Below are 22,976 nucleotides of genomic sequence, written 5' to 3'. Positions count from 1 at the left end.
GCTGCTGTTGTCTTCTGTGCCATTTCAGAGCCTCCTCCATGTATTGCTCGTCTGAAAGAGGAGCTGAGTCACATTTGTTATGCTTTCTTTCATTTCGACTCTCTGGGACTATTCTGAATAAGAAAATTTATAAATTTGGGCTAAAGATGGTCTAACCTACAAGGATATGCCAACCATTTGCCAAATCCCAGCTGGACTCAATATATATGTTTTCTTGTTGGTTATTCTACATGTTCAAAATATAATCTTTTGAAAGTTGCTAAATTGATGCATTTCCCGTATGACTCATAACTTATGTGTTTTTTTGAGAAAATCTTAGAGTGTTTGTTTTTGCATAAGGGCTTTGTATGTTTAATGCAAAAGTTTTTTTTTAAATCTTTTGTATAGTTTCATGGGAATTGTTCCCTTTGCCTGTAAAAAGACTTTAAATTTTATGATTTTTTGCTTTGTTTTGTTATGCACTGTTTGGCACAGGTAAGTGGTCAAAATGACGCAGAGTTGGACTTCAATGCAGTTCAGCGAGGGGATGCAGAAATGGCTCAAAAGCTGTATCGGGTTATCCGTGCATGTGTGGAAATGGGAGACAAAAATCCCATCATAAGCATTCATGATCAAGGAGCTGGTGGGAACTGCAATGTTGTGAAAGAAATAATCTACCCTAAGGTATTATATATCTTTCAGCATACTTAGTGTCATTTTACATATTGGTGTGTACATCTAGAATAACAACATATTATATTTACCATCACTTGTTAAACAGGGGGCAGAAATTGACATAAGATCCATAGTAGTTGGTGATGAAACGATGTCGGTTTTGGAAATATGGGGTGCTGAATACCAGGAACAGGTAAAATTCATTTGTTCTTGGTTATCTTTCAAATGTGGGAATTTAAAATATTTGTGATTAGGAAAAGTTGCCTCAGATGCTATTAAAGTTTCAAGTCAATTAAATTATTTGGATCGCTTTTGTTTTTGGAAACCTTGAAACAAAGTAAGACATAAAATCCTTTTCTATAATATTTTTTAGAGTCAATTTGGGCATAATATCTTCCACAAGATTAATCGGCAACATGTGACACGAAACAAAGCAGGCACAATTTAAATGACAGCTTGAATTCTCGAAGGGGAGAACAGATGTGTCTTTGTTTGAGAGGAATGCTTGTTGATTTAGGTTTTATAATCCACTATCGGTATTGTCTCAGGAAACTTCTTAGTGCGAAAGAGATGCCCAACTGACAACTCCTAGTGTCTCATCGTTTCTCAAGCAAATTTGATCCTACCAAGGCCTGCCGACCTAAAACATGTCAAATAGGTGAAAATAACGACCTAAAAACCAATTTCTTGCCACCCTAATTCATCCTATCTCTCTAGATACTTGATAATGTGTGGTGCATGCAGGTTCCTCATTCATTTTTTTTCTTGGACGCCTATGCCCTTGGCCCTCACGTAGTTAACAACAAAAAGTTGGAAAAAAAATGGAAGATTAGGGTTGTTGGGCGGTCCAAGGAAAATAGGGTGAATTAAGAATAAAATAAAATGAATGGGAGAATTGTAATAAATAAATGCGAAATTGCTTTCTTTCTTGTATGATTTTCTTTCCACTCCAAGAATGGTGCCTAAACTCTAAGTATTTAGACCTATTCTTTTGCGAATGTAAATATATGTACATGATAAATAAATATAAGGCCTTAGTAATGTAATGCATATAATATTGAGTGTGTAAAGGGTACATTAGTCAATAATTTTAGTGATGTTGAAATTTCTCTTCTTGACATATTTAAAATTAACACTTGTTGTTATCTCTTTGAATAAATAAATGATTTTCGTGTAATACTTAATTGACGTACATAAGCATAGATAAATATGATGCTTGCACACTATGGTTGTTCTTAATAAATAGTAAGAAGGTTAAGGTATATAGGATGAGATGATCGAGATATATAAATACTTCTGTTGCATATATATATATATACACGTAGACATATATACATATATACGTAGACTATCAAATCAAACCATCAATAGACTATCGATATTTTTGGATTTCAATACGTAATGAGAATCTAATGTTATGAAATATGTAGTGTGAGTTTTGAACACTTTGACACAATTACATTTGACATTTGTGTATTTAAACTTTAAAGTTTATGTTAAACTTTACCACTGTTCTTGTTTTCAAAGTTCTATGCCATGATATTCTCTGGAATTATTAAATTATATTAAAAAAAAATGGCATCTCCAAGTACCCTCATCTCCTGGTGACCTTGGCTTTTGCTTCAATGGATTTTGTTTTTTGCTCCAATACTATATTTTCCTTCTTTCTTGTGGCTGCAATTGAAATGAATGTCTTCCAAGAGTGTTAGATGTGTTAGTTTTAGGATCAGAAATGTAAGCAATCAGAAAATGCAACACATAAGACAATGAACACGAAGTTTACCCTGGGAAAACCCTCCTTCTCAAGGGAGAAAAACCCAGCAAAATATATATATCTTATTTATTGATTGAAGGAGCAGAAGATTAATTACAATTTGGCCAAACACCAGGCCGATCTGAAACAATGATGATAGCACCACTCTAGATGTGTGCATACAAACAATAATGGATTCTTCTTAGTATCAATCCCCTTTAAGAAAAATATCGGTCTGCTGTATGAATGCGAAATCCTCCTTGAATTATGCAAACTTGTCTTATTTCTGAATTTGTACAATGAAGAGGGGAGTTGTCTTGACTAAATACACATTAAGTGATTTTACGTGAATAGTCATCCTCTTTCACAAAAAGAGACGACTTTACAAAGTGAGGAGATGCATCACTAGAGTTGGGCCTATTAGTTATTTTAATTAATTCGAATTTAGGAGGGAAAGAGAACTCCCATCGCTAATCATTAACACACCCTCTTAGCTAGGGAGGTATCTTTCCAGATATCAAAGTCATGGAATCTCTCAACATGACACCCACAATGGCTACACCCATTATGAAAAACCACATCTCAGTCTCAGAGATGTACAAGAGTTCATCATGGAGTCTCTCAACATGATATCCACAATGGCTACACCCATTTGTGGAAACCACATCTCAGTCTCAGAGATGTTCATCATGGAGTCTCTCAACGTGATGTCGTCCTGGAGTCTCTCAACGTGACATCCACAATGGCTACTTCCATGTGTGGAAAGAAACACGTCTCAGTCTCAAAGATGTTCATCACAAAGTCTCTCCACTTGATGTCGTCATGGAGTCACTCAACATGACGTACACAATGGCTAATCCCATGTGGAAAGAAACACATCTTAGTCTTAGAGATGAACAAGGGCTTGCACCTCATTTCTTTGTCTTAGAGAAATATACACTACAAGGGCTCTCACCTCATATTTATCTGTCTCAAGAAATATACATTACAACAAATCTTCATGATGATATGACTCCCTCTGAAGCTCCAAGTACTTGCATCAATCTCCTGACCTTGTCGTCCAAGATTGCTTGCAATGCTTGCCTTAGAGGAACGGTTTCCAGCGCACACCTCTGGCACTACTGTCTTGTGAGAGTCCAGAACTCCAGATCACCCTATTCTGAATAGATTTGCGGTGCTACTGAAGTCGAAACAAGGTAGACTGCAACTCACTTAGTTGACACCTTCACTTCTTCTCACTGAGTCACTTTAGTTCCTTGAGTCATAGGATACAAAACTCCCTCTCAATACAGAGATTACAAAAATCCTTTGGAAGTGAACTTCCCTCCATTGACTGATCTCAGAACCTTAATCCTCTTCCCGGACATGATCTCAACTCGTGCCTTGATTCTCCGAATTTAAGTCCCTCTGAATGGCAGGAATGTAATTGAGGGATGAATCCATATCCATTTGCTCCTTGATCCATCCTCCTTCATGATGTCCATGTCAGTTACAAGGCTACCAATTGCCTCAATGTCCAATGACTGCAGCTCCAAAGGAAGTTCTTTCACAATATGGATATCCAGCTTGAGGTAATTTATGAAATAAGCACATTGTCTTCATATTCATGCAATAAATATGAGGTGCTGTTTCTGAAGCTCAGCACTGTCTAGGTTCCCATTTTCCAAAACAAGTTTGCAATGTTGTACCATTCCGCACCTCCCAGGAGGCAACATAGTTGTGCTCCAGCGACGACGAAAAACAAGATTCCTTCCATATTTGATATTGTATTGCTCGGTCTTCTCTTCATTTACAATTTCAAATGAATTTGACCCTGAAAATCTCCTTTTGTCTGTTTTTCCACTGACAGGTCCCTTATCCCCGAGCTTCTTGGCCAGAGAACAAATCTCAACAGTCATCTCTTTGAATCTGACAAGACCTTGTATCAAATCTCGCAGGTCCATACTATCGCTTTTCGTCCAGGATTTAAACAATCAGTGAACAACCTCATAATTACAATCATCTACACATAGGAACAATGCCACTTTTTTTTGTTTTGTTTTGTTTTGTGCGTCACTGATATTAACATTGGCATATTGTCTGCCATTAGTGTTTTGAGGAAACTGATTCTGTTTATTCTCCCATATCATGAGGCGGAAATCATAAGCCACGTATTCTGAGAACTCTAATTACCACTCCCGAGTTTCCACGACACCCTTTTGTCTCATATGGTGCCTTGTATCGAATATGAAAGATCCTCCAAATGAATACGACTCCCTCAATGTAATGTCCTAGGGCTCGACACACACACCACTAGAGATAATTTCATTCAAATCTTAGATGTAGAATTGAAACAAACACCAATTATTACAAACAGTCATGAATAGTAACATAGAGCAATATATTTACTCAAAATTCATATTGCCTTGCATACAGGAGATCTGAATTTGAAAGGTATACAGTCCTGTTGAATATTGCACCGCACTGATTGTTTATAATTAATATGTTGTGTTACAGATCCAGAGCTTGGGAGAATGTAAAGGATATCCAATCTCCTGATTGCAAATCAAGGAGATGATTTGCTAGCCAGTCGTGATTAACAGGAGATTGCGCTAATGCCGAAATCCGAAGAGATGATAATCACCCAAATTCTATTGTCGACTAGACGATGTCAAGACTCTCAATAGACAATCCCGTGCCTGAAGGTGATCGACGCCAATAGCATATGATATATACTGTTTTCGACTCCAATTCAAAATGATGACATCGCATAACAAAATGCCCAGGAATGATATTGAGCGATCTTCATGCTCCAGATGATTGGCGATGGAATGATGCTTGGCCTGGTAAATAAATTCAATGAACACTGAATCGATGCCTTCAATTAATAACGATCACTAAATATTTTAAATATTCGAGCCTTTAATCTTGAAGCAACACCAATTTATGTTGATTTTTTCTACCCAATTAAATTTGGCCACGATTTGAATCTTTGTCTCCTTGTATTCTGGCCATGTCTCATAACTCCTTATGTTGGCAAATATTTTAACGCTTGATCTTTATCTACACTCGGCTTGAATTCACAATTTAGGTTTAGTCTACCACAATTTGAATGGCATCACGAAATAAGCACTTCAGGCGGCTCAATTGATGTTAAGTCTTTCACAAGAATTCTCCTGGCTCTTAGACTTCTTGTGATTAGCGCTGACATTAAAGCGTCGATTCTCCCTTACTAAGGTAATAATTGCACAGGTAATTAACTAACAAAAGCGGCCAAGTAAGAAGGGCTCAATTGCACTTCCATCGAACTTGATATGGGAGAAGACTTCACACCACGTCAACCTTCCCACTCCACGGTGTCCTTCAATTCAATTACTGCGTCGCACAAAGGTAACCGACTCTTTCTCATATCCACGGCTTCACAATTTAAAGTTTGTTTGAAGACTCCGTTTCAAGGCACACGTCATCTCATTTTTTATTAAAAAATCGACTCAATTCCAAATTCCCGATTGACGATAGCGACTCTTAAGCTTAGCGCTGGGAAAGATAATTCAAGGTTGTGGCTTCCTGAATAACTGCGATTACCATAGGAATGACAAATTCACACTAGTCTTTGTTCATCAAGACTCGTGTCCTGAAGGTTGTGTTTTGTGCAAACCCGACTGGGAATTTATGAACTGCCCAACTCTCCAAAGAATTCACTGATTCTCATAATTGCGATAAATGTCCAACTTCCCACAGCATCACCTGTATATTGCCGGTTCCAAAACCATTCGAATACACTTAAAAATCTTGAACGATTCCTTTGGCACATGAATACCTTAATAAATCTGAAACTATCACTTGCAATTAACCGCGGAGATGATAAGCATCAGAATCAACAGAAATCTCACGACTCAAAGCCTTCAATGAAATGACGTCTTCATGTGTCTCCAATCTGATCAGATCTTTTCTAAAAGCAGGCTCTGATACCATGTTAGTTTTAGGATCAGAAATGTAAACAATCAGAAAATGCAACACATAAGACAATGAACACGAAGTTTACTCTGGGAAAACCCTCCTTCTCAAGGGAGAAAAACTCAGCAAAATATATATCACTTATTTATTGATTGAAGGAGCAGAAGATTAATTACAATTTGGCCAAACACCAGGCCGATCTGAAATAGTGATGATAGCACCACTCTAGATGTGTGCATACAAACAATAATGGATTCTTCTTATTATTGATGCCCTTTAAGAAAAATATCGATCTTCTGTATGAATGCAAAATCCTCCTTGAATTATGCGAACTTGTCTTATTTCTGAATTCGTACAATGAAGAAGTGAGTTGTCTTGACTAAATACACATTAAGTAATTTTACGTGAAGAGTCATCCTCTTTAACAAAAGAGACGAATTTACAAAGTGAGGAGACACATCACTAGAGTCGGGCCTATTAGTTATTTTAATTAATTCGAATTTAGGAGGGAAAGAGAACTCCCGTCGCTAATCATTGACAGGATGTCATTTTCAAGTTTTAGGTTTGATTTGTTTTTTTTTCCTCGCTATATTTCTTATGATTCTTATGTTACAACTAGGCAGACATGTCTTACCAACAGGACTCTTTGGGTTCGGTGTGTTTGACCAGACTCGCTGGTTAGCCAGTTCCTAGTTTCCCCAGCCCGATTAACACCGTCTGCTTTGGGACTTTTTAAGTTTTGTCTATCCCAGGTGAGTCTTTTATCTATGGTTTTATAGTATGTCATCTGATTTAGGAACTTTTTAGTGTTTGGGCTACCCTACGCTTTATAACTTGATATACTTTCTGAGTTTCTACTTTGATCACCCATGGACATTAATATAGTCTCCTACCACCTTTTTATCTTGAGGTCAAAATTTTGGATCAGCTTGACCAACTCAAATAATGTACCTGTATGTAAAATTCGTTTCAACTGATCCTTTGAGCACCACATACAACAGAAATTCAAACACTCTCATAAATGATTATTAAAAACTGACAGTACTTTAGAACGTGAGCCTACTAGAATCAGTTTAGAGTAATGCTTGCTATTGTTGGTGTATTGGCATTAGCAAGGATGTAAAAATCGTCAAAAAATCGGGAAAATTGCGATTTTTTGCAATTCATTTGCCTAGACGATTTAATCTCCATTTAAATCGCGCCTGATTTATTCGGAAAAAATGAAAAAAAGGGTTTTCTTTTTCAGCGATTTCCCTAATACACGACTGTGGCTCTGTGACAGCCCTAATACACGACTGTGGCTCTGTGACAGCCGACATTCCCAACTTCCCTCCTCCCCGACGGCTGACGCCTGACTTCCCTCCTCCCCGACACTTCCATATTTGGCTTGATATTACACTGTAACCAAATTTTCCAATGACGCCCTGTCTTTTGAACAATATCCAAATTTTAACAAGCCAATCTCAGTATCCAAATTCTGATGACACCCTGTCTTTTGAACAATGGTCACTAAGTTTTGCATCTTCTCTTCCTAAGCAGAAAGAAGTCAATAAAGTCAGACAACATAGTATATATACTTTGATAAAGCAATTGAACTTTGAAGTTTAGAGATAATAAATGCATATAAAGTAACATGCCTCCTGTTTTAGTCTCTTTTCTTCCTTTTGTCGCTGTTTCTCCTCTTCTTTTTCTCGTGTCTTGCAATCTCTTCTTGTTTTCTCGTGTCTTGCAATCTCTTCTTGTTTTTCGGTATATTAATATATAGTATGTATTTGACTCAAACTATGATTTATATATGATGGATACCAGTATTATGTTATTGTGCTCTATAAATTTGGTGAATATGTGTGTTTTTTAAAAATATTTTAAAAAATTATATATTTTCAAATGTTCGATAATTTTGCCGATTTATTGCCGATTTTTTCCCGATTCTTTACCGATTCCCGATTTTTAAAATTTTTTTGCCCAAAAGATTTATTGCCAATTAAGATTTTTACATCTTTGGGCATTAGGATGACAATTGTTTAACATCAAACCCTTTTGATAGGCAGAGAGGTGTTGTGGATGAAAACAAGTTTACGCACCTCACATTTTCATCACATCTTTACTCAAAGCTACAAGAAGAAGCTTTTTGTTAGATGTTGCATTTTTACTGTGATTAAATATTTTTATGAATATTAAATAAGATTTTTGCTTATTTCGTACACTTTCATGGAGATAATTTCAGATGTTTTATATTATTAAAAGGTTTGATCGAATGTCTTCAACATCTTTTTAGGTTTTTGTTTCTGTTTTCATCAATGTGTTGCATGGTGTATTAGTTATGTAATTCAAATTGGATTGTAGTTTATGAGCACAGTTTTTGGTTTCAGGATGCATTACTTATAAGGGCTGAAAATGAGAGCTTGCTACATTCTATCTGCGAAAGGGAAAGAGTGTCAATGGCTGTAATTGGCACAATAAGGTTGGTAATTAGACACATCGATACATTTTCTGTTAGCAGATTTGGGCCCTTTTCAAATGTTCTAGAAGTTCATTTGAAATGGATTTTCTTAAATGAGATTTTTTGATTAATGCACATGGAGTTTTATTAATAATTGACAGGATGTGTGCATATATAAAGCAGTGCTCAGTGATCACACCCTTGCTGCTTGACAATTCTGTGTGTTCTTTGGGGAGATAATTTTTTTAGTAGTGTTTTATATTGTATGAATGTAATGTATTACTATGATTAAAAGTGAGACAATTGAAATTATATGATGAGCTACACATTAGGAGGTGTATATCATAGTAGTAGACATAAATCATGATTAATCAGCGCTCTGCCCTGGCACTGATATAAAAAAAAGAATCATGTGTGTTCATATTAATCAGTCAAGCTGTTGTTTTGACCAAACAGTTGCAATGTAATTGTCAAAGTAACATGTTTTTTTCAAAATTAGAATTCTCTGGGAGGATCCAAACCCTAGGGAAAGAATTGTTCTAATATAACTCAGAGGACTGCATAGCCCACAGATTTGGATCCTGGAATGTAGCTGAATGCATTTTGATCTTAAACAACCTGTTCTATTCTGGTGTTGTCCTGCAATAATGTCTGATACTGAGGGTTTTCATCCTCTAGAGATTGCTGTAGAAACACCTGTGGGTTTTCATCCCAGGGGCCCAAACTACTGTAGAAGTGTCACATTTGGAATTTGTTTGTTAATTTGTTAAATGATAGCTCTACATTGCCTTGGATGCTCTCTAGACTACAAACTCTAGCAATTCCCAATGTGACGCCCCGCCAAGGAACCCCAGAGGAACTAACCTAACTAACTCAACTAAGAATGGATTTTTTTCTTTAAACATCTTAATGTATAATTTAATACAAAGCTCTATAAAAGATAATATTATGAACTCAAATGCACAAGCGGAAGAAATAATACTAAACTATCCTCTAAGGTTCCTTAACGTGTTACTTAACAACTCACAAAACATGAAGGAATCTATATCTAATCATAGTAATCATAGCAATCATAATATGTCCACTTATTATCAAAGAGAATTTCAATATCCAGGATGAAACAAGTAGCAAGGAGTATCAAGAACACAAGCAAGTCCACAAATATCTAACACATCCTATCATGAAGGGCGGATCAGGGAGGGGCATTACACCCAACTAATAGAAATCATTTCCATAATTGGTGGCATTTAACTGCTAAACAACACTCCACCAATTCTGGCAGCTAACTGATAAACAACTCACCACAAATTTGGGCAGTTTGACTGACATACACTACCATGTTTTGCTGATAAAGACTATAGGTGCATACAGCTATGAGGTTAATACAATTTTAGCGTCACTCATTTTCATTTTTAACTAATAAAACAGCAGACTGAGCCACTTTAATAGGAAAACTCAGTTGTCACATTCCACTATGTCTAACTGCCAACAAGGTTTCTGTCAAAATCCAATCATCATCTACCAACCACCTCAATGTTTGTAGATAAAAAAGAAGACATTACATGATTTCCATTGGTTATGATCTAGTAAGTTTTGGAATATTCTTAATACATAGAGATCATAAAGATGATTCTAATGTTTAAACTGTTACAGGTTTAGTTTGATTGTGTTATGATAATACTCCAGCGTATATGCTTGGTTTCTTATATAATTTATGTTTTGTCCAGCTAATTTGAGCCTTTATTTATTACCAGGCTACAGATGGGAAGATACAACAATTTTTTCATTTTTGGGGATGTGTGTATTAATAAGACATGGATATTTCCATGCAAAAGTAGATATAAATGTGTAATAGAAAGTTCAAAGACACATTCTGCAAGATAAAATGGACAATTTAGAAGTAGGAAATCCGAATGCATTTTGTCTCTGAGGGAAAAATCGTCTTTTAAATGTTTAGATCTCAAGTATGCAAGTTAAATTAGTTAACTGTAACACAGCTTTACAATAAAAATGAGCTAGTAAAACAACTGTGCAGCACTATCTTTATATGTTTATGTGAATATGACTAACCTGACAAGAATAGACTAGTAGAATGGACTTGTAAGTTAAAGATAAACTTGAAGATTGAAAGATCATAACTTGAAAATAGAATTCTGATCAAACTCTTTGAATAAAATTGGTATTATTGGAATCAGACAAATTTATTGTTTGCTTTTTGCACACGTTATGATTTTCCCTTTTGCTTCCATGGGAGTGATTTGCAGTCAATTGATGAGGGAATTTGCAACTAAAACAGGGATAAAGTTGCTCTTCAAATATGGCAGTGCTTGCCAATATAAATGGTGACAGACTCACCCTTAAAATGCAATGGCAATTTACTTGACTGCCACTGATGGATTTGGCCTTTGAATCTGAGGGATTTGCCAAAGAGTTGAGAACAAATCCAGCAACAAATTTTTCCTAAAAGAGTGAGGAACTCAGTGCCAACATATAGGTTCAACTTCACAGTGTCATTTTCCATTCTTTTGAGAAATCATCCAGCCACGTGAAGAATTGCTGGAGATTGTCCTTGCTATATTTTGTTGTTTTGGAGAATGCAGAGTGTTTGACAACTGCTTAAGCAGCACACACTTTTTTAACCAATTTAGTTTTTTTTGAATCATTAGTTTCTATTTAATCTTTTAAGGTTTTTAATTTTTAGCTAACATATTTTAAGAATTGCAGGAAATAGTCTGTGCTGTATTTTTATGTTTTACAGGATGCAGACTTTAAACTGCATAAGCAGTGCACACTTTTTTGACCAATTTAGGACTTTTGTCATTAGATTCGATTTAATTTTTCAGGACTTTTTAAGGTTATTAAAATTTATTTAATATATTTTTTAGGTTGTATATAGGTAGCTGTTTAAGCCTGTCATTTTGAACTTAATGATGATTTTGTTTCCAGTTATTAACTTATTATTGACTGACAAATTTGTTTTGGAATTTTTTCTGAGCAGTAGGTTTGTAAGTTGTGTGTTCCAAGGATTTATGTATGATGCAAGTCATTAGTAAAAATAATTGTTTTAGTTAAAGAATGCAGAACACATGCATCAACATATATGAATAGTAGCTTTCAAACAATGACTTATTTTGTTGTTTTTAATCTTTGTTTGACATTTTTGTTTTGTCAGAGGGATTTCATAGTTGGATACTTATTTGAAATAATAGTTTTAGTTAAAGAATGCACAACACATTCATCAACATATATGAATAGCTTTCAAACAATGACTTCTTTTGTTGTTTTTAATCTTTGTTTGACCTTTTTGTTTTGCCAGAGGGATTTCATAGTTTGGATACTTTATTTGAAGTTGATCCATTTGCATGGAGATGTACCTAGCTCAGTATGTTTGACATAGCCAAGAATAAAGAATTAATACCAATGACTACGATCCAAGGTTTCAGAAAGAAAGGCTTATCCAGGCAAGAGTGGAAGTCTAGAAGGCATTGGTTGAGGAATGAAGATAGTGTCATGATTGGGCAAGTATTGTGACTAGTCAACTTGAGTCAGACAATGCAATTGCAAGAAAAAACCTATAAAGTCTGGTTCTAGTAAAGGAAGCAATCTTTTTACAAAGCAATCCTATGAGCTACCATTGGTAATGGTTTGTAAATGGAGTAGGCAAACAACACATCCAGGGACAGACTATGGAGAAAACTAGAGCCAAAATGTCAACTCCATAATTAATTCCCCCTTGATAGTAAACTGGACAATTGACCTTACGCACTTGACAATCAATTTATTCTAAATATCAGTTGTGGTGTACATGGAGTCTTAGGAGAGATTTGATGATCACTTTTGTGGAGGCAGTTCTAGTGGGAATCCTTTTGTAAAAGATTCTTTAAAAAATCTAGCAAAGCCAACTATTTTGGCGGTTGACCTTTTAGTTGGTGGAAGTGGGAGCCAATCAATATGGCATAAAGGTGATGGGAATGTTGATGATATAGAAGGTATTTATTGGAACACAACACTATTTACTGAATTTTATCATCTTTTATTATGTAAGAATGACTACATTGCATTGTTGGGTTGTGGCTGGTCTGTAATATCCAAAGCCAATCACACACGGAAGAAAAATCCACTCTATTGAAAGTGAAGTACAAAAGTTGAGATAGATTTCAAGAGTTGGGAAGTAAACAAGGATCTGAACTTGCCTGATTTGTTAGACTTGGACTTCACTGAAGGTGGAAACTGGGGTATTATGGACTTGAACAAATAAGTGATCTTGGAATTACAACAATGTTCTGAAGATGAGAAAACTTCAATCGATGGTTTATTCCAAAGATGAAAAACTCTTACTCGGCAATAACTCTTTTGGCCCAATTTTTTTGAAAACGCAGGACTTGGCAAAAAATCGAGAAAAACTCGGCAAATTTATTGAACATTTGAAAATATACAATTCTTAAAATATTCTTGAAAAACACACATATACACTGAATTTGTAGAACATATTACTGATTTCCATCATATATAAATCAAAGTTTGAGTTAAATACATATCATATACCAAAAAATAAGTGCAACCTTTAAATGAATTTGAGTTCAATAAATATTATAGAGGATTTGCATTCCTTGAATCTCCTTTCTGTAGAATTAAAGTTCTCCTCTACTTCACATCTTCCATAAAATAAATATTTTGTTCAATAGCTGGCATTGGCATGTGCACACAAAGCCTTTCAAATTTTCAGCTCATCTCATACACATTGATGAACTTTGTCAGCCTGCACAACATACCTTCAACTTCAAGAACATGGTTCAAGAAGCATGAGACTTCACATGAAACTACCATATCATGCATAAACACCATACTGAAGTTTTCCTCACACATACACCCAAAGGATTCACATTCTTCCCACAGATAAGCCAAATATGATTTAGAATTTTATGATGGCACACAAAAAGAATGAACCCTAGTTGTGAAGGAAGAGAAACATGTCCCAACATATGCTTTTGTTGGATACCTACATGAAAGTACAAATCAGATTTAGCATTATGTCATTTGGCCTAAGTTGCCGGTCCCAGTTCGGAATTGGATTCTGGTTTGAGATTTGGGTTCGCAAATTTGTTCATTTTTTTGGGGGTGGGTTCGGGTTCGCTTTGGGTTTGTCTGTACAAAAACATATAAAAATAAAAAAATAAAAATTTATACATATATGCAGCAGCAAATATATACAAATGGGATTTGACATCTAACATCTAGATCAAGTTTTGAATATAAATCTATGCAAGCATTGAAATCATTTTCTATTGGATTCAACTCTTCGTCTTCTTGTGTCAACTCAACTCTAGTAAAGAATATAGGCTATGTAGGTCCACAATTTTATTTGAGTTACTACCTTCTACTCCATTATTATGTGTAGATTTGGTGGAATTGTTAGAATTGTTCATGTTTTACAACATTTGCAGAAGTATTTGTGTTGTTTGCTCTTGTTATTTTGTATTTGTTCCTAGCTATGTGCTATTTGTTGTATTTGCATGAAGGCTCTCCAATCCTCATCCCAATCCAATATCTTCTTGCCCCTACCTTCAATTCCAGACCCTAACTATCGTGACTCATCTTCTAGCTTCTTTCCAAGGCCCATGCTTAGCTGCATACACAACACACACTCAAAAGGCTAGCAGGTTTGTTGTCTCTAATAGCAATGTAATAACCCTAGGCTTTCTTTTAATTGCCCTAACCCATTAGAGCTTACATAGACACACACCCAGGTTGAAGAGAAAATGACATGACAATGAATAGCTGTTTGTAATGAATTAAACACACAAGAAACACAACTATAATAGATTTAAATTATAAACAGTTCAAATTCTGAATCAAATTTGTTATCCATGCACCTAGTATAGGGTGAGTGATATCACTATTCTTTTCCCTTTGAAAAATACACTCTTCTGAATTCTCAAGACAGAAGAATAAAAACGAAAACTTAAAAAAAATTAAAAAATGTGTCAAATCACTCAAATTCTCCTCGAGTTCTGCTGCTGGGGTCAAAATTCTCTAGAAAGCATCAAAATTCTCCCTGGGTCCTGCTGATTGAACCCACAGGGCAAAATATGAACCCTGGGTGAATTTCCAATGAATCAGAATTTTGGGCGAATCTGGTAACTTAGCATTTGGCAAGTATGAACCTCTTTTATCCCAATTGTATGAACCTTAGTTTATGTTGTTGTATTGGCTACTTGTTCAGCTAAACTATGACTCTTTTCGACAACTTCAACCTCTCAATCTCTTTTCTTCATATGTGCATATTGTATTAGAACAGTTTGATATAAGACTGAAATTCACATTCAAGGCTTGGCACTGTACTTTGTAGTTCATTGTTGTGACAGTTCCAATAGTTCTCGCTGTTATTATAGCTTGTTCAATGCATTTCAAACTTTAATAGAAATAGAAAAGGATTTGCAAGTTATTTTACGTCACTGTGGATCCGTTTCAAAATCTGTATGATTCTTATTGAGGTGTAATTGGGAAGGACCATTTTGGGTCCATGCATAACAGGCTCATATATACAGTAGATGCTCTGCAACTTGTTTCACACTCTTGCAAACTTGAATTTTATCAGTGTATAAATGAATGCAAAGACAATGAAGTAGAAACTGGTTTGTTAGATAAGGGTTTCAGATTATTGTTTAAAGGAAAATGAGGTCAAATCTAGGTTTTTGCCTAATTTTGGGTCAAATATTAAACAAAAAATTAATGAACCCTAAAATAATTTTTGTTGGGTTATTATTACATTAAAAATATATAAACAATTGAGTATATTTATATTTTGATAATTGCTGTATCTAGCTATATATGTATTAGGTGATTTTGAAAATTAGTGTTTTTTGTATCCATATTTGGTACTGTATTCTTCTCCAGGCAACTCTAGCATCAAGACATCGAAATATTGTGATCTTGGCACCTGAGTGTGCAATGCAAGTGGTTTGAGGTTTAGATATTGTGCCTGAGCTAGTTGGGATTCCCATCTTAGATGGGTTTTAATTTGTTTTTGTATTTACAATGTTGATTCAATTTACACTCTATACGAGCATGGCTTTTGATAACAATTTGTGTGTGGTTTGATACGAATGATTGTATATATCCTTTTCAGTCTGTTTTGTCATTCCATTAGGAGCTTTATACACGGGGATTTTCATCCTCAAAGCAGATGGTAGAGTTAATCCATTTTGGGGATGCAATTTATGTTTCTGCAATTTTTTGCATCTGGAATAAGCGACCTCCACTGTTTTGGATATTGGTTGTTCACTTTTGAATACAAGACATTGTGACTTGATTGAAGAAACTGACGTGAAATATAGCTGCACAAGGGATTTGTTTACCATTACAATTGTTGTAATTTCTCATATGTATGTCGTGTGCATTGTTTTATAAGAGACTAGAGTTTGTAATGTTTCTAAAAGTTCGCTTGAATATATGAATATATTGTGACTTGATTGAAGAAACTGATGTGAAATATAGCTGCACAAGGGATTTGTTTACCATTACAATTGTTGTAATTTCTCATATGTATGTCGTGTGCATTGTTTTATAAGACTCTAGAGTTTGTAATGTTTTTAAAAGTTCGCTTGAATAAGAGACCTCCACTGTTCTGGATATTGGTTGTTCACTTTTGAATACAAGACATTGTGACTTGATTGAAGAAACTGACGTGAAATATAGCTGCACAAGGGATTTGTTTACCATTACAATTGTTGTAATTTCTCATATGTATGTCGTGTGCATTGTTTTATAAGACTGTAGAGTTTGTAATGTTTTTAAAAGTTCGCTTGAATATATTCATAGATTCCTTGATTTTCTGGGCAGCTTTGTGTGTTTTTGGAAGTTGTTCTTTGAATGTTTTTGAGCTATATTTTTTATTTTATTTTGTAGAGATATTGCTGGCCTTTTGATGAGGCTTCAATTATGATTTTATTTTTTATTTTTTATTGTTTTGTTTTAATGTGAAGAAAGTTTATTGTAGATTTAAATGGATGGTATAACCGTTCACTTAAGTCTTCTATTTACTTGCTGTTTGTATGGGTGCATTTCTCTAATAAATGTTACTGTTGTAATTAGTTGAAATCTTTTCCTTATTTTTGACAACTAATGCCTTAATTGATGTCGTACAGTGGCAATGGAAAAATTGTGCTCATTGATAGTTTGGCAAAGGAGAATTGTGTTTCGAATGGTCTTTCCCCTCCCCCTCCAGCTGTTGATCTTGATCTTGAGAAGGTAATTTGTGAAAATAATTGATGACATTCTTGAGGTTGAAAAGCTTCATTCAATGATTACTGCTGTTGTCGTCAGTTCTCATATTATTTTAACATGTACTATATTTTATTGGAAAGTCTTCATTTACAGTGACAGGGATAGCATGGACAGAGCACATTATTTTCAATTTTCATTTTAAAAACTGCTAAAAGATACTTCTCATACAAAAGTATATTGTTACAAGAGCAGCTCTTCATCTTTACAGTGTTAATTTTTTATTTATAAAAATATTCCTATTCCCATCGCACTTGGGAATTCTATAGAAGTTTGTCCTAATCTTCAAGCAGCCAAAGGTGCAGAGAAGGAGTTATTTCTCTACTCATTCACATCATGTGGAGAAAACTGTCGGGAAGAAGTACAAGCATGTATTTGAAGTAGAAGACTTTTGGATGAATGTTCAGGATGATGTAGAGGTAAAGAAGAAGATGCACTCTTGATTATCCCTCGATCTCCTCAGGAAATGTAAGATCTATAGAGTGGCCGACCGAGCACAAGACAATGGTAGATATCTTCAAACTACCTATGAAAAAGAAGATAAAGAGGTGAAAATCAATTGGGATGAGCAAGAGGTCATAGACTTAAGGGAGCTAATGAACCCGGTCTTGAGTTGCACTCGTAGATGGGTGGATGTCCAGCATCAGAAATTAAAAGAACAAAACATAACAATGACTTTCAACCTGAAAACAAGAACAAAAGAAGAAGAAGAGGCGAGTGCAAGTGGAAACACTTCTCGTTCCAAGGGATAAAAAAGGAAGGAAGCGCCTGAGAAGGGACAATCATCTAAGAAAAAAAAAAAGGTAAATTCTGATCATCCTCCTAGTGCTCTTTCAGACATGAAAAGGAAATAAGTCAAGACAAGGATCAAAGAGAGCAGATGCATGAGGCAGATGAATCCATTGAGTCCACAATACACAATGATAGAATTGATAAACAGGATAAAGGAAAGAGGCCTCAAGAATCATCAAATCAATCTCTTCCTATCCTAGTTTGTGATAATGATCAACAACAAGAAGGAAACAATGATGAAGCAACATCTCCTTTCAGAGATGAGCAATTGCCTGAAGAGATGCAAGTGAAAGAAGGAAGGTCTTCTATCCCCAACTGGCTCAAAGAGAGACTCACCAGAGAGGTCATAATCGAAGAAGAGGAGCAATCATTTGATTTGGAGAGTCTTCTAACTAAGTCTCATGAAGGAATTGAAAAGAGAAAGGCTTCAAAAATGTCCAAGGTAATAAGAGATGATATGGGCTCTAGAAAGATACATATAGCTACACTAATAGTGGACAAATATGATGATGAGATCACAGCGGAAGAATATGATCTAGAAACTTTTGATCTTGGTCCACTCACCTCCGAACAGGCCATGGAAGATGCGACTGATTCAGTGAGGGCAATCAATGATTAGCTAAAAGAAGAGATTGAAAAGAATAAAAGATTGGAAGGGGAGATAAGTGCTTGGAGAGCTTACTTCAATCAATTCAATGAACCATTGAGGAGACAGGATCCAACAATCACACCTCCACAAGCATTTCCTCGTGAAGGTGTAAATCAGATTGAAAAGATGAAGAACTCAGCTCAACTCCTGGATACATGGATTGATATAGACTATATGATAGCGAAGGAATTTGTGGGAGAAATGATGAAAATACTTCATAGGGCCATCCAAGTCCTTGAGATAATTCATAATCTGGTTGTAACAGTTGATGCATTTACTCACACTAGGGATATCACCATCCCAATATTGCAGGTAGTAAGGAAGACTTCAAGATAGATATTGACTCGGGAAAGAATAACAAAAGGTGGAACTCATAATTTCCCACAATGGTCAACTCTACTTCAAATGAAGAAACTCCTATTTGAGTACATCAATAGCAGGTGCAGCCAAGTTGAAGACACTATTTATCCTATCCAAGACAAGATATTTGACGTATTATGTGTTATCCTTGACATAAGGATAGAAGTTGAGCCAGATGTGGATATCCAAGAATTGGAGAAGAGAGTAAAGGTCATCTTTAGTAGAGAAAATGATTTAATCATGGAAGAGCAATTGAACCAGATGCATGCTACCAGATTCTTAATTGACAAGACAAAAGAGATTGAACAAGGATGGGAAATGACTCTTCTTGCAGCCTTTGATGATGCCATTCACTTGGAGGAACAAATGAAAAATCTGCCTGATATCCCAATTTCTGAAATTGAAGGAATAACGTCCAGATTTATCGAATATGCCAGTAATGAAAGAGATAAAGGGAACAAAATTCTAGAAGAAAAGTTGTTATGAACTAATGTGGCAATTCGATTTCCATTGGAGGATGCTTCCTCGTCATTTGTGCCAATTTGTATTGTCTATGCTTTGATAATGTTTATCTAGATAGGGTTTTATTTGTAGAAAACCCTAATTAGGGTTTAGGTGTCAAAATCTCAGCCCTTGATCTTCATTTAATCTGGGCCATTCATTGTATTTGAGAGTGCTATATAAGCTCCACTCATTTCATTTGTAAAGGTTAATAAGGAGAAGAAAGCAGTTAATAGTTAACAATTGATAGTGAATAGTGAGAGAGCAATAATAGCAAGAGTTAGACTTGACGAATTGTTGTTATTTGGTCATTGGATTAATGAAACATTGAAGTTATGGTGTTTTACTCAATCCTTGAAGCTCATTACATGGTTCTTCTATCTTCTCAAGCTAATCTTTTGATGATAATTTTAGTATTAGATTTCATGGTGGAATGTTGTATTTGATACATTGTGAAGCTCATTATCCATACCACTAGCTTTCTTGCTGATTGTAAGTAAGCCTTGTGTGGTCAATTGGAACATTTTAAAGTGTTTATGTAATGTCCCCACTTTAGCAGTTGACCAAGTGTGTGTGCGTTAGCCTTGTTCTACATGGTCCCGAGGGCTAACGGAGGGTTTAAGGGGATCCTGGAGTGTTTTGGCCTAGTCATTTCCAGTTTGGGCCAAAACGAAGTTGATTTACTCAGTTTCAGGCATACTTACTATTTTTAGTAAGTTAGTAGGACATAGTGGAGGCCAGTTTTGGTGTTTGGATTTGATACTCCTCGGTGAGAGCTTTTCGACAAGCTATCACTCGCATTATTTAGAGTCCGATTGCTAATACATTTTAATGCCTGAAGTTTTATTAAAGTAACATTTAATTTAATTGTAAAATATTAAAGTGTTACTCTAATATTTATTTTATGGGGATCTGTACCCAAGGGAGACATAAGTGAATATTTTAATATATGTTTTATATTGCTTATCTTTTATCCCACATTGTCCAGGAGAGTTGAGTGGACCCTTGGAAAAAGAATAAAAGAAAGCGTTTGTGGCTTCATTAGACATGTTGAATATGAGAAGAATTGGTCTGTGTGAGTTGCAGATCCGTTCTTGGCATTAGAGGAGGTCTATCCTCTCTTGTGACATTCTAGACGTCATTTCCCTAGGGTTTGGCCTTTGGAATCCATTGCTATCAGCTCCATTATCAGGCAGATTGGGTGCATTTCCAGCTACAGGCAGATTTAATGTTTGTTCATATCTTCTTCCCTACTTGTCCGATGCTTATGCCATTTTGAGGAGATGATTTTATGAAGATATTGAACCTGTTGAAGACAAATTAATATTGCTGCAACACCATTCACGAGGGTACTATTCACGTGGGTACTATTCATGTCACTGTAGCAGCAAGATTGAAAATGATTGCTGGAGTATCATGTCAATAATGCTGGAATAATTAGTGAGTTGATAATTTGCCATGTATTTGATTTTATTAAAATCTGAAAATAACATCTTATCAGCAGTAGTTCAATTTTCAGTTTGCATATTATTATAGTTTCATTCTTGACCATATTCTGTGATTTCAATTCCATGTAAAACAAATCAACATTTCATTTCTGGAGCCATAAGGGAATTTAAAATATTAAACGGAGAAATAAAGAGTTGGATGCAAACTGTTTGATAAAATTCCTAGCAGCAATTGGTATGGTTTTTCGGCATTCCGGGGTGTCCATTACAGTGGTATCAGAGCTATAAGTCCTGCCATCCTGTGGAGGTCTTACAGAGACTTTGGAACAACCGGATAGAGGGAAAAGTGTTTGACGAAATATCAAAACACTAAAATCAGAAATTAATGAATTAAAAAACATGCTAAGCATGTATGTTTAAGCATGCAACAGGGGCCTTATAACTTCCGCCATACCAAAGCAAGACAAAACAGAAATTTGAACTCACAGAGCAAGCAGTCTAGTTCATCTGTGCAGGTTGACATAGAATCCAGTCATACAGACATAGAGGAGATATTCTTTGATCAGGACAGCAGTATGGGTGACCGAGATGATAGAAATACTGGTCCAGATCAGGGGGAGGTAATGTTCAGACAGTTACTGGGTATGTTAGAGCAAGGGCAGCGTATGCAGCAGGAGCAAAATAGGCGAATGGACATGATGTTGCAGCTTATGGCTAGACAGATGGGCGTCAATATTAATCCAGGTGATGCCAACAATGGAAACAATAACAATGGGGGAAACGATAACAATAGGGGCAATGATAATAATGGAGGCCGAGGCAACAACAATGGCCCTAAGAATAACATTAATGGTAATAATGGAGTTGGCAACAATGGGAATGAAGTGGATAACTTTAGACACGTTGCATGCCCAGCTCGAACAGCGAGCTCGAGACCTCTTCGACCCACCTTTCCACCTAGGGATCTGGTTTAACCAGTGAACGAACCGTAGATTACTGAGTTACAGGGTCAGTTCAGGAGGGGCTGGGAGGCCAGTGGACCCGAGTTTCAGGCAGATATTTCCCTCAGAGATTCTATAGACTTGAGGATGAGACATATGCCTTGAGCAGGAGGGAGGAATTAGAATTTTGAGCTGAGAAAGAAAGTTGGAAAACATTCCTTGCCTTATTATGATGCTTCAGGGAAGATGACCGCACGAGCTTGGGTGCAGAAGGTAGATACATACTTGCAGCTAAATCCTATGCCTAAGGAGAAGGCTATCAAGTATGCGGCTATGCATTTGGATGGCGTTGTGCATGAATGGTGGCATCATGACATGGTGACTCTGGGGCATAATCAGATTACATCCTATGAGGAATTCATAGAAAGATTGATTGAGAGATTTGACACTAGGGATCTCGAGTTACATTTCAAGGAGCTAGCATAGTTAAAATAGTCAGGTTCTGTGGATGCTTACATCGTCGAGTTTCAGCGATTGTCTGTACTTGTTACTGATATCTCTCCTAGGAGATTGGTGGTGTTATTTTGTGATGGGCTTGTTGATCCATTACGTGGTTGGGTGAAGGGACATGATCCACTCACCTTAGCAGAAGCAACTAAAAAGGCACGAGATTTAGCCCCTTCGGTATACAAAGGAAAATACCATTCAATAGATTCTTCCTACCGCAAGGACTAAGACAAAAAACCATTTCAGAAAGAGTATAACAAACCCAAAGAAGGATTAAAAGGACTAGACAGTGAAACCTTGAATGAACTTCGAAAGAAGAAACTGTGCTTCTAGTGTAGAGAGCCTTGGGACTTATCTCATAAATGCCCTCTCAAGGGTAAGGCAAATCAAATGGAGTATTTTTCAGCAGAGGATTCAGAGTCAGAGGGGGAGGATCAGCACTCCGATTCAGATGAGGGTAACACGATAGAGGAGAGCAGCATTCCTAAGGATGATAGATCGTTGGCACGCTTGACAGGGGCCCAAAAGGCAATCACATTTAAGGTCAGGGGTACTATCCAGGGGCAGAAAGTGATATCTCTCATTGACACTGGGGCTACACATAACTTTATAGATACACAGTTGGTAGCCAGGAGAGGCTTACAGACAGAGGAGCATGATGGTTTTAGAGTCATGGTGGCTAATGGCCAAAAGCTGTTATGTACTCAGA

The 22,976-nt window shown here is 36.1% G+C and overlaps 1 protein-coding gene across 2 annotated transcripts in view; it reads left to right on the top strand.

The window, feature by feature from the left end:
- Window positions 1–22,976, top strand: part of LOC131031299 (probable phosphoribosylformylglycinamidine synthase, chloroplastic/mitochondrial) — a 184,463-nt gene that overhangs the window by 132,069 nt on the left and 29,418 nt on the right. For both annotated transcript variants that reach the window (XM_057962383.2, XM_057962384.2), the window contains 4 exons: window positions 475–663; window positions 761–847; window positions 8,716–8,807; window positions 16,934–17,036. In XM_057962383.2, coding sequence (XP_057818366.2) covers window positions 475–663; window positions 761–847; window positions 8,716–8,807; window positions 16,934–17,036 — 471 coding nt within the window. The remainder of the gene's footprint in view (window positions 1–474; window positions 664–760; window positions 848–8,715; window positions 8,808–16,933; window positions 17,037–22,976) is intronic.

This window comes from Cryptomeria japonica, chromosome 5, assembly GCF_030272615.1.
Source record: "Cryptomeria japonica chromosome 5, Sugi_1.0, whole genome shotgun sequence".
Classification (NCBI taxonomy): Eukaryota; Viridiplantae; Streptophyta; class Pinopsida; order Cupressales; family Cupressaceae; genus Cryptomeria; species Cryptomeria japonica.
Note: the sequence above shows the minus strand (reverse complement) of the source record. Positions and strands in the feature narration are given on the sequence as shown.